Raw genomic sequence first — 12500 nt, 5'->3', positions numbered from 1 at the left:
CACCACTTTACACTTATATAACCACACACACACACACACATCACTACACAAATTACTAAGGGAAGCTAAGCACGAAAGACAGAAATAAAATTAGTTGAAAGCACATAACAGTTTAAAGGTTAAATATGGTGGACGGGAGGTGCAAAACAAATAAACAAATCCAAAAACAAATGAACAAATCCAAAAACAAATAAACAAATCCAAAAACAAATAAACAAATCCAAAAACAAATAAACAAATCCAAAAACAAATTAACAAATCCGAAAACAAATAAACAAATCCAAAAACAAATAAACAAATCCAAAAACAAATAAACAAATCCAAAAACAAATAAACAAATCAGAAAACACAACGACATTTCAGACAACCTGGAAGCGGTTGGTATAGTTTGTGATTGGACAAGACACCTGTCACTCAAAGTATACATGAAGTTCAACAGTCTGCCACAGGGAAAAGTTGGAATGGATGGATGGAATGGATTACTGTGGATTAATTCTGTTATGTTCTTATATTTAAACGGAGAACTTTACACATTACACATAAGATTCCGTACCTGTATATCTTGAGTGACAGGTGTCTTGTCCAACGATCGGTAAGTTTCCATTCAAAAACGATACACTACAGTTTCTGGGTTGTCTGACTTGTCCTTGTGTTTTCAGATTTGTTAATTTGTTTTGCACTTCTCAGCCACCGTAGTTAAATGAATTCTATTTAAAAAAAAAAAATGGAATGAATCGAAACCTAACGTATAATAATAAAAAGAAATGGGAGTTTCTGATTGGTTGGTCATGACAATGACATCATCAGCTGTCACTTATCTGTGAGAGGAGCACAAGCTGAGTGAGAGTGAGACAGTGAGTGAGTGAGACAGGTCTCGTACTCGCAGGCAAGAAGTTCATTTCAGATACAGACGTGTCAATAGACACTCAGCGAAGTCCTCAGTGTTCATTTCATTTTAATTACCGCCGCCTGGTTCTCACTTCGCCACCTGCCAGCTGTTTCAGGCACACAGAGCTGTCGCAGGAGCCATTTCTCAATCTTTAAATCAGGCGTACGACTTTACATTCGGAGAAACTGCCTCGGTTCTGCTGAGTTCACTAAACAAGCCCAAAACAAGTGTGACCTTGTCATGACATACTGGCCAAAATCCACCAAGAACATGAAGAACAGACGTTTTAGTAGAAACCAGATGCATTTTAAAATCATTTCAGAGTTAAATGATTTCTACAGACAGATGAGGCTGAGAGTAAGAGCTCTGGAGCTGAGGGTGAGGTCATTGAGGTCAGGGTTTCTGTGGATGAGGTCACTGAGGTCAGGGTTTCTGAGGATGAGGTTAATGAGGACACAGTTAGGGTTTCTGAGGTTGAGGTTAATGAGGACACAGTTAGGGTTTCTGTGGATGAGGTTAATGAGGACACAGTTAGGGTTTCTGAGGTTGAGGTTAATGAGGACACAGTTAGGGTTTCTGAGGTTGAGGTTAATGAGGACACAGTTAGGGTTTCTGAGGTTGAGGTTAATGAGGACACAGTTAGGGTTTCTGTGGATGAGGTTAATGAGGACAGGGTTTCTGTGGATGAGGTTAATGAGGACAGGGTTTCTGTGGATGAGGTTAATGAGGACACAGTTAGGGTTTCTGTGGATGAGGTTACTGAGGACACAGTTAGGGTTTCTGTGGATGAGGACACAGTTAGGGTTTCTGTGGATGAGGTTAATGAGGTCAGGGTTTCTGTGGATGAGGTTAATGAGGACGCAGTTAGGGTTTCTGTGGATGAGGTTAATGAGGACACAGTTAGGGTTTCTGTGGATGAGGACACAGTTAGGGTTTCTGTGGATGAGGTTAATGAGGACACAGTTAAGGTTTCTGAGGATGAGGACACAGTTAGGGTTTCTGTGGATGAGGTTAATGAGGACACAGTTAAGGTTTCTGAGGATGAGGTTACTAAGAATTTGTTTGAAGCTAGAGTCATTAAGCTTAAGGCTCTGGTTACGTAGTTTAATACTAATGAAGATAAAGAGGTTAGTGATGCTGAAGTGAGTGAATCTGAGGAAAACCTTAGTGAAGATGAGGGTTAAAGTTACTGAGGTCACTATTAGGGACACTGTGGATGAGCTTGAGGTTAGTGTTGTGAGGTTAAATTTATTTTAAAACGTCTTGTTCTCTCAACATCTTTTCTGTTTATCCTTCACTAGAAGCAGCAGTTCCATCATTTCACCTGATCCTCATCAACCATCTGAAGAATGAAAGCAACTGATTAAATGAGTGGAATCAGGTGTCCTTCAGATGGAGCTCCAATGAAGACCTACAGCCACACCGACCCTGATAAAGCTACTAAACTAATGGATAGTGTGTGTGGGTGTGTGTGTGTCTGTATGTGTGCGTGTGTATCAGTGTTTGTCCACACATGGGTGTGTAATTGTGGCCGTATATGTGTAATTATATTTGTTTGTATGTAATTGTAGGCGTGTGTGGGAGTAATTGTGTGTGAATGTGTGTTTGTACATGTGTGTGTGTTTGTGTGTGTGTGTGAAAATGTGTGCTTGTACGTGTGTGTGTGTTTACCTTCTGCCGCTCTTTTGAAAAACACTTTGCAGCTGCCGCAGGTCAGAGCTCCGTAATGGCAGCCGGATGCCTCGTCAGAGCAGATCAGACAGGTGCGTTGTGGGGGGAAGAAAAACTCCATGGGGAACACCTCCCTCCCACTGTCTAACCTGAAACACACACACACACACACACACACACGTTAGAGCAAGCCTTGGCTACGTACACCATCAGTCTGTATGCAGGAAAATACAGAAATGAAGTTAAAGTAGCCGTTCGTTATTTTAGTGTTTCTGTACCAACAGGAAACAAAAGCATGGTATAAAACATGGTGGTGGTTTAGAACTTTGACACGTGAAGATGAGTGTGAGACAGTGAGGCAGGACACGTGAAGATGAGTGTGAGACAGTGAGGCAGGACACGTGAAGATGAGTGTGAGACAGTGAGGCAGGACACGTGAGGATGAGTGTGAGACAGTGAGGCAGGACAGATTAACACACACCCTGTCTGACTAATTAGCTTGTTATGCCCAGTGTGAGTGTGTGTGTGCATTTGTGAGTGTACGTGTGTGTGTGTGTGTGTATGTGTGTGTGTGTGTATGTGAGTGTGTGTGTATGTGAGTGTGTGTGTGTGTGTATGTGAGTGTGTGTGTATGTGTGTGTTTGTGTGTGTGTATGTGAGTGTGTGTGTATGTGAGTGTGTGTGTGTGTATGTGAGTGTGTGTGTATGTGTGTGTTTGTGTGTGTGTATGTGAGTGTGTGTGTATGTGAGTGTGTGTGTGTGTGTATGTGTGTATGTGAGTGTGTGTGTATGTGTGTGTTTGTGTGTGTGTATGTGAGTGTGTGTGTATGTGAGTGTGTGTGTGTGTGTATGTGTGTATGTGAGTGTGTGTGTGTGTGTGTATGTTTACCTGAGCATGGTGCTGATCTACAGTAATATAATAATTCTGATAGATGCCCTGTGTGTCGTTGCTGTAGTGTTGCTTGGTGTTTGTGTACTTTATATCTGCAGTGTGTGTACAGAGTATAAGCTCCGCCTCTTGTCATGGTGTCAGAGGATTTTGTGGTTCTCCGGATCGAGCTATTTGTTCCTGGAATCCGTCGGATCGGTTCTTCCAGCTCGGCGAGTGGTTTTTCTGTCGCCAGCGAGACGAGCAGCACTTTCACTCTCCACTTTAACTTAGGCTCCTCTTTTAGTCCCCTGGTGTTTCTCCAGCAGCTCAGATTCCTCAGTGTGGACATCACATCCACATGTCCTGAGGAAAGTCTGGTCTGGTTCAGAAGGTCTGTGCTGCAGCTCCACCTGAACACGTCTGATGGCTAAATATCTGCTTTCTCCTGAATCTTTATTTTGTTAAACCATTCCGTGGTTCTTGTGTTTTATTTTGTTCATGTCCATTTTGTCTTTTCTGTTTGTTTTGATTTACTCTTTTCTATTTTACTCATTTCTTTTTTACTCTTTTCTTTTTTACTCTTTTCTATTTTACTCTTTTCTATTTTACTCTTTTCTTTTTTACTCTTTTCTATTTTACTCATTTCTTTTTTTACTCTTTTCTATTTTACTCTTTTCTTTTTTTACTCTTTTCTATTTTACTCATTTCTTTTTTACTCTTTTCTTTTTTACTCTTTTCTTTTTTTACTCTTTTTAGTTTTTACTCATTACTTTTTTCAGAATTGTTCACTGTTTATTAATTTTTTTAGTTGTTATTTTTTAATGTAAGTAAAAACATTGAGGAATAATCTGACTTCTGTATAAACATGTCAGATTTATATTATTAATATTTATATGTCCCCTTTATACTGTAGAATTCATGTCTCATATCGGGAGTGTCACCATGGCAGTGATGGTGATCTGGAACGGCATCGTGGGTAACAGATTCGGTTCGTCTGTGATTCGACTTCGGCTGTTTCTTTTCTATTATCATTTCTACTCGACTTGGTCAAGTGTAATTTTAAATTTATAGCATTTTAAATACAGAGATAAGGAATAATTTATAGATTATAGGTATGTGAGAGAGAGAGAGAGAGAGTGTGTGTGTGTGTGTGTGTGTGTGTGTGTGTGTGTGTAGACAAATAGACTAGTAAATCACCAACACCACATTGTTAAAGTCAGAGTTACTGTGTTGTGATGTTCATATGAAAAAAATTCATGATCAAATGCTCCTTATTAGCTAATCACACACACACACACACACACACACACACACAATTAATCACCAAGAAGCTTCATTCCAAACAGCCATCCAAAATATCGAGTGTGGTGTGTGTGTGTGTGTGTGTGTGTGTGAGTATGTGTGTGTGTGTGTGGTGTGTGTGTGTGTGTGTGTTGAGTTTTGTAGGTTATAAAAACAAAGGTCTAATGAGCCGAGGGAAGCACAAATAGGTCAGCTGGGATTAGTGAAGGACCGTGATCAGTTGGGATATCCCCGTCCCCGACCGCTGAGGCTCAGATTAAACATCTAACCTTTTAAAAGTCTACAAGGATAAACTGTACCAAGTCCCTGTGTGTGTGTGTGTGTGTGTGTGTGTGTGAACACAAAAACACTTCCCACTAATGAAACAATAACTTATTTAGAGTTTAATCTGACATCATCAGCCAACTGAGGGCGGGTCTAAATCCACACACGCTGTTCACTGTGTAGTGCACATGAACATTAACGCCTCATCCTCATCCTCATCCTCTGTGGCTGTGGAAAATCCTGGCCTGGTTCTGAACAGATGTTGGAGCAGATGGTAAAGGAATGTGTGTGTCTCTGCTAGGGATGGGTACCGAAACCTGGTGTTAAATTATGAAAGGCCGTAGTATCAGTAAGATCTGACGCTATCGGTTCTGCTTTCGGTGCTGGAGAAAAAAATAAAAATAAATGTACTATGTATTCCTGCCAAACATTTCTAATTTGCGATAATATTAAGACGTTTGTCTGTGAGATCTGTGAGATCTCTCATGCGCGCCGCGGAGGTTGTCTGTCACACACACACACACACACACACACACACACACACACACACACACAACGAGCGCGGCGCACACACTTAACAGCACGAAAACTCCCGCTTAATACAAAGAGTGACGATGGCTGATAGAGCAAAACGTTGAAAAGTGTTGGTTATACTTCACTAAAGTATAAAAGGCGCAAACACAAGCAATCTGTCAAAGTTTTCGACTGCCTAGCTAGCTCGTCTCTGGTGGTCGCCCCATCTACGTCAGGTACGTACGTTAAAATCATGTTGAATCAACGTTGTTCACGTCATTTAAAATAAATCTACAATCTCCCTCATTGGTTTGTTACCTTACGTTAAAATACTGTTGATTTCTTTTGGGAGAAATGACGTTATGCATTCAACATATTTTCTACTTGTTTTTAAAATCCCAAATAAAGAAAAATCAGTATGTCAACATTTATTTAGCTAAATGCACAGCACAAGTTAGTTTACAAAATAACCTACATATAAATAACCTACATATAAATAGCCTACATATAAATAACCTACATATAAATAACCTACATATAAATAACCTACATATAAATAGCCTACATATAAATAGCCTACATATAAATAGCCTACATATAAATAACCTACATATAAATAGCCTATATATAAATAACCTACATATAAATAGCCTATATATAAATAACCTACATATAAATAGCCTATATATAAATAGCCTACATATAAATAGCCTACATATAAATAGCCTACATATAAATAGCCTACATATAAATAACCTACATATAAATAGCCTACATATAAATAGCCTACATATAAATAACCTACATATAAATAGCCTATATATAAATAACCTACATATAAATAGCCTATATATAAATAACCTACATATAAATAGCCTATATATAAATAGCCTACATATAAATAGCCTACATATAAATAGCCTACATATAAATAACCTACATATAAATAGCCTACATATAAATAGCCTACATATAAATAGCCTACATATAAATAACCTACATATAAATAACCTACATATAAATAACCTACATATAAATAACCTACATATAAATAACCTACATATAAATAACCTACATATAAATAACCTACATATAAATAACCTACATATAAATAACCTACATATAAATAACCTACATATAAATAACCTACATATAAATAATCTACATATAAATAACCTACATATAAATAACCTACATATAAACAACCTACATATAAATAGCCTACATATAAATAACCTATTTAGAGTGATTTTTCTGCAGTTTTCACGCTGGTGCATTAACAAATGTATAATATTTAGAAATTATATCCAGAAATTAATTTGTAATGATGAAATGCAGACACATAATTAACTTAATCATGTAAACATAGGTTCATGATCAAATGTTAACATTGGCCAATGGCCACATTTTGCAACCTTTTTATTATATATGGGAGGATGCCTGAGGAGAGGGTGAACGACTGCCACTTAGCCCTGACCAAGTTCATAGTGAAAGGCCTACACCCCTTTGCAACAGTGGAGTCCAACGGTTTTAGGTAACAGTCTGTCAATATACATTACACAGTGTACAGTATTCATTCATTCATTCATTCATTCATTCATTCATTCATTCATCTTCTACCACTTATCTGAACTACCTCGGGTCACGGGGAGCCTGTGCCTATCTCAGGCATCATCGGGCATCAAGGCAGGATACACCCTGGACGGAGTGCCAACCCATCACAGGGCACACACACACACACTCTCATTCACTCACACAATCACACACTACAGACAATTTTCCAGAGATGCCAATCAACCTACCATGCATGTCTTTGGACCGGGGGAGGAAACCGGAGTACCCAGAGGAAACCCCCGAGGCACGGGGAGAACATGCAAACTCCACACACACACACAAGGTGGAGGCGGGAATCGAACCCCCAACCCTGGAGGTGTGAGGTGAACGTGCTAACCACTAAGCCACCGTGCCCCCTTACACAGTATATAGTTATATTAATTTTTAGGATATAGATGCATTATAAAAAGGGTTGTATTTCAGCTCCATCATGCCACAATACAATAAACAACAACACAATTTAATAATGATAAAATAACAAATTATAATTGTTTTTACTGTAGGGAAATGTGCAGGGCACTCAACCCTAAATATCCCCCTCCTTCCAGAAGTTATCTCAGCGACACATTAATTCCTTCCTGGTATGGTGTTGAAAAGGCCAATGTGATCAGTGAGCTGAAAGATGTGCCAAAGCTGGCCATCACATCAGATGGGTGGACCAGCCTCCAGCAAGATCACTATCTCACAGTTACAGTGCACTACACACACCAGGGCAGTGTAAAACAGAAGGTCCTACACACCAGGAACATCCACACCAGGAAGGTCCTCCACATCCTGGAAGAGTTTGAGATAGATCCGAGCAAGATTGTAGCTGTGACTGTTGGATACATGGATATTGCTATCAAGAAGCTACAGATCCTAAAAATAGGATGTTTTGCACATACATTGAATCTGGCTGCACAGAAAATTTACAAAATTGCATCCATTGATAAATGGGCAGCCCGAATCAGAGCAGTGGTCGTGTGGTTCAAGAGATCCTCCATGTCTAAAACAGTGTTGACAGAAAAGCAGCAGCTCCTTGGTAAGTTGAATCTATTATTATAAAAGTGTTATTTTGAAATTCACACCTCTAAACAATATAACTCAATATTCAAGTGTGTGCTAAATAAATGTGTGTTGTTTTTTGTTGTTGTTGCAGGCCTTCCACAATACTCACTCATCCTGGATGTCAAGACCAGGTGGAACTCTCTATATCTAATGATAGAGAGATTTATGGAGCAGTTTCCAGCAATCCAAGCAGCAGCCTTGGACCCACGACCGTGAAAAGCATTGTCCAAGGACAACCTGGACAAGACTTCCATAAGGCTGAGGAGTTCATCATCATGAGAATCCTTTATACATCCACATTGTGTGTGTCATGTGAAAAGAATGCCGCCTGTGGTCAGATCTTACCCATCCTTCAAAAACTGGAAGAACATTTTACTCTGAAGGATGAGGATACCATGTTTGTGGCATCAATCAAAGAGAAGGTGTGGGAGAACCTAGGGTTAGAACCTAAGCTATTGCTAAGCTAAGCTAAGCTAAGCTATAGAACCTAAGCTATTGACAGTGTGACAGGACCAACAACAGAGCTGGAACAGACAGATACAGAGCACCAGCAAAAGGATGAGTCATCTGAAGGAGAAGGTGAGGAAATGGAGGAGACAATACCTCCATTGCAGAAAAAAAAGGAGTGCCTTGGAGGAGCTGTTCTCAGAGGAGGACAGGAAATTGAGGTTGACCATCCAACAGGATACCTCGGCCCTCACCCTTAGCGAACGAGTTGGCCAAGAGGTTGAGGTCTACAAAAGCCTGCCTCCCATTCCTATGGCTGAAGATCCTGTGTTGTGGTGGTGGGAGAAGAGAGCTGTTCTGCCCCTCCTCACAAATGTTGCAACAGCCTACCTCTGTGCTCAAGCCTCCTCCACCCAAAGTGAAAGGGTGTTTTTAACTGCAGGGAACACATTAAGCCAGAAAAGGCAAATATGTTAATCTTTCTTCAGAAGAATGGCTAAAGAGTCCTTTTGCAGCCCACCTTCATGCCCCACCCATGTTGCTTTGTACCACTGTATGTTCTTTTACAGAAAAATATTCACTCATTCATCTTCTACCACTTATCTGAACTACCTCGGGTCACGGGGAGCCTGTGCCTATCTCAGGCGTCATCGGGCATCAAGGCAGGATACACCCTGGATGGAGTGCCAACCCATCACAGGGCACACACACACACACTCTCATTCACTCACACAATCACACACTACGGACAATTTTCCAGAGATGCCAATCAACCTACCATGCATGTCTTTGGACCGGGGGAGGAAACCGGAGTACCCGGAGGAAACCCCCGAGGCACGGGGAGAACATGCAAACTCCACACACACAAGGTGGAGGTGGGAATCGAACCCCGACCCTGGAGGTGTGAGGCGAACGTGCTAACCACTAAGCCACCGTGACCCCCCTACAGAATAATATAGTTTATTTAATTTGTTTTACATTCATTTGTTTTTTGTATAATAGTTATTTGTTCAAACATGGCTGTTTCTTTCACTATAAATAATTGTTTTATAAAGTACTGGACCGTTCAGCAGTATCGGTAAGAGTAGTAATACTGTTAAAACCTTAACGATACCCATCCCTAGTCTCTGCTGGAACGAGTAGGTGTGTGGGAGGTGTGGGAGGAGGTGTGGGGTGAGCCGAGCCTTTCCTCCTCTCTCACAGCTCTTTATTCACTAATCACCTCACGCCTGCGCCGTGTTAATTAAAGACCAAACGTCCAATTAGATACCGGATCCACTGCCAAGTCCACTGAACACATGTTCAGTCCATCAGCCAACACTTCATCTGCACTCAGCCCACAGCTCTCACTTCACCTCACACAAAAACAACCTCTTTCATCTCCATTCAGAGGAGAAGCTTCAGCAGACATCGACACATTCCCATAGCTCTGAGACTCAGTGTGACGTGTGATGTCAGTGTGATGTCAGTGTGATGTCAGTGTGATGTCACGTGGACGTTGTGGTGATTTCTTCATTTGGTGCAGAGTGATGATGTCATGGCAAAGTGTGTTACATGTAGCAAATATTACAACAGTATTCTGTTACTGATGGTGATGACAGCTGATAAAGGTTAGCACCCAAAATAACATGTGTGTGTGTGTGTGTGTGTGTGTTTCTTTAATGACTGCTATGAGAACGCTCTGTCCCTTTATAAAGTTACTCACATCACTGAGTGCATGTGTGTTTGAATGCGTGTGTGTGTGTGTGTGTGTGTGTGTTTAAACTGTGACTCTGTAAAATGGCTCTGCGGTATCAAGTTCAATTCTCCATTCAGGCTGTAAATAAATAAATAAATAAATGTGGAAACATAATTGTTTACTATAGACACACACACACACACACACACACACACACACACACACACACAAACATGCAATCATAAGTTGGCCAGACAGGGATAGAGTGTCTTAGAGAAACATTATGCTGGAAGGTGTGTGTTTGTGTTAGTTTATTGTTAACTATGAATTTGTCTGTTATTGTTAATGAACCACACACACACACACACACACACACACACACACACACACAGGGAAGTACGACTGTATTATGATCACTGTGTTAAAACTGTAAGGATAAGACTAGTGGGTGGAGTCAAAGGCAGAGTTAGTGTTTATCAATAACAGGAGACTCAACAACATCCTGCTCTTTTATTTATATTCACACGTTCACCTGAAATGATGATGATGGTGGTGATGATGATGGTGGAGGTGATGGTGGTGATGGTGATGATGGTAATGATGGTGGTGATGATGATGGTGGTGGTGATGATGATGGTGATGATGGGGGTTATGTTGGTGATGATGATGATGGTGGTGATGATGATGATGGTGATGGTGATGATGGGGGTTATGTTGGTGATAATGATGGTGATGATGATGGTGATGATGGGGGTTATGTTGGTGATAATGATGGTGATGATAATAATGGTGATGGTGATGATGATGGTGATGATGGGGGTTATGTTGGTGATGATGATGATGGTGGTGATGATGATGATGATGGTGGTGATGGTGATGATGGGGGTTATGTTGGTGATAATGATGGTGATGATAATAATGGTGATGATGGTAATGATGGTGGTGATGATGATGATGGTGATGACGGGGGTTGTGATGATTGTGAGGATGATGAAGATTGTGATGAAGGGTCAGCATGTGAAGTGATGGTGTCAGTCAGAGCTGAAGCTGTGACTCAGATGTTATGGTGTTGAGAACAAGAAGAACCCAGTAAACTTTCTTCCTCAGTGAAAGTGATTTGACTTTTTCTCCATCAGCAGTGTTTCTGTTCCACTCTGTTTAAAAGCCTCTTAAACTCTCACTTGATGATGATGATTATTATTATTATTTCTTTTTTCTTCCTGATGTATTGTGCTGTGTGTCCTGAATGACCACATGTTTAATGATGCTCTTGATTTTGTCAGTTAATGTGCTGACTCTGACCTTTGGGTTTGGAGCGTCCGCTTGTGGCATTTTCATTTTCCTTTCATTTCAGCTTTTTATTAAAAACACATCAGTGCTAAACTTCTCCATTAGAATCTTAACCATCAGGGTTTTAGTGGCTTTTTCTTTAATATTCTGTCCATTTCTCACTCCTCCCCTCTGAGCACATTTGATTACTTGCTTTACCCTTCCTGCTGAAAGCAAAACACAGACGAGTAAAACCCTGACCTTCCTGCCGGTCAGGTGCAGGAGAACATGGAAGAGAACCTGAACCTGAGGAGAACGCAGCTGGAGAACGGAGCAGGACAATGTAAAAGGAGAATGTGGAACAAGACCTGATACGGAAAACACAGCAGGAGAACATGGAAGAGGACCTGAGCAGGAGAACGTAGCAGAAGAACGCAGTAGGAGAATGTGGAACAGGACCTGAGCAGGAGAACGTAGCATGAGAACGTAGCATGAGAACGTACAGTAGCACGGTGATAATGCAGAGAATGTAGCTCTTTCACTGACTATCTTGTAAACCTGCTGGAGATCTTAATGAGCTGAAGCTTCATTCCTCAAGTTCAGAATGAAGTACTTCACCCAAAAACGCTAGCGGTGCTAATGTCCATGCTAAATCATTTAGGAGAAGCACTTTAAAGAATATTATTGTTGTTTTAAATCATAAATTATTAACTCTGATTCACTCCAAATTCCTTTAGCCACATGATGTTAACGTTGCTAACGTCCACGATAACAAAGCAGCTTTAACTCCTTCATGTTTAAGTGTCAGGTTCGAACCTCCATCAACACAAGTGACAAAAGAAACAGTTACTGACTTGTTTTTTACTGATGCATGAAACCAGCACTGGAGGAAGATGCTAACGGATTAGCGATTAGCATAACCCTCATCTCTCTGT

General features: G+C 40.6%; 2 protein-coding genes across 2 annotated transcripts in view; both read right to left on the bottom strand.

Annotated features, from left to right (window-relative positions):
* The window catches only part of LOC132841363 (uncharacterized), a 266572-nt gene that overhangs the window by 104967 nt on the left and 149105 nt on the right, over positions 1-12500 (bottom strand). The gene's annotated exons all lie outside the window — the stretch shown is intronic.
* Positions 1-12500, bottom strand: part of ar (androgen receptor) — a 107526-nt gene that overhangs the window by 83476 nt on the left and 11550 nt on the right. The window contains exon 2 of the mRNA XM_060863767.1: positions 2561-2709. Coding sequence (XP_060719750.1) covers positions 2561-2709 — 149 coding nt within the window. The remainder of the gene's footprint in view (positions 1-2560; positions 2710-12500) is intronic.

Source organism: Tachysurus vachellii, chromosome 26, assembly GCF_030014155.1.
Source record: "Tachysurus vachellii isolate PV-2020 chromosome 26, HZAU_Pvac_v1, whole genome shotgun sequence".
NCBI lineage: Eukaryota > Metazoa > Chordata > Actinopteri > Siluriformes > Bagridae > Tachysurus > Tachysurus vachellii.
The sequence above is the reverse complement of the archived record's forward strand: the minus strand, read 5'-3'. Positions and strand labels throughout refer to the sequence as shown.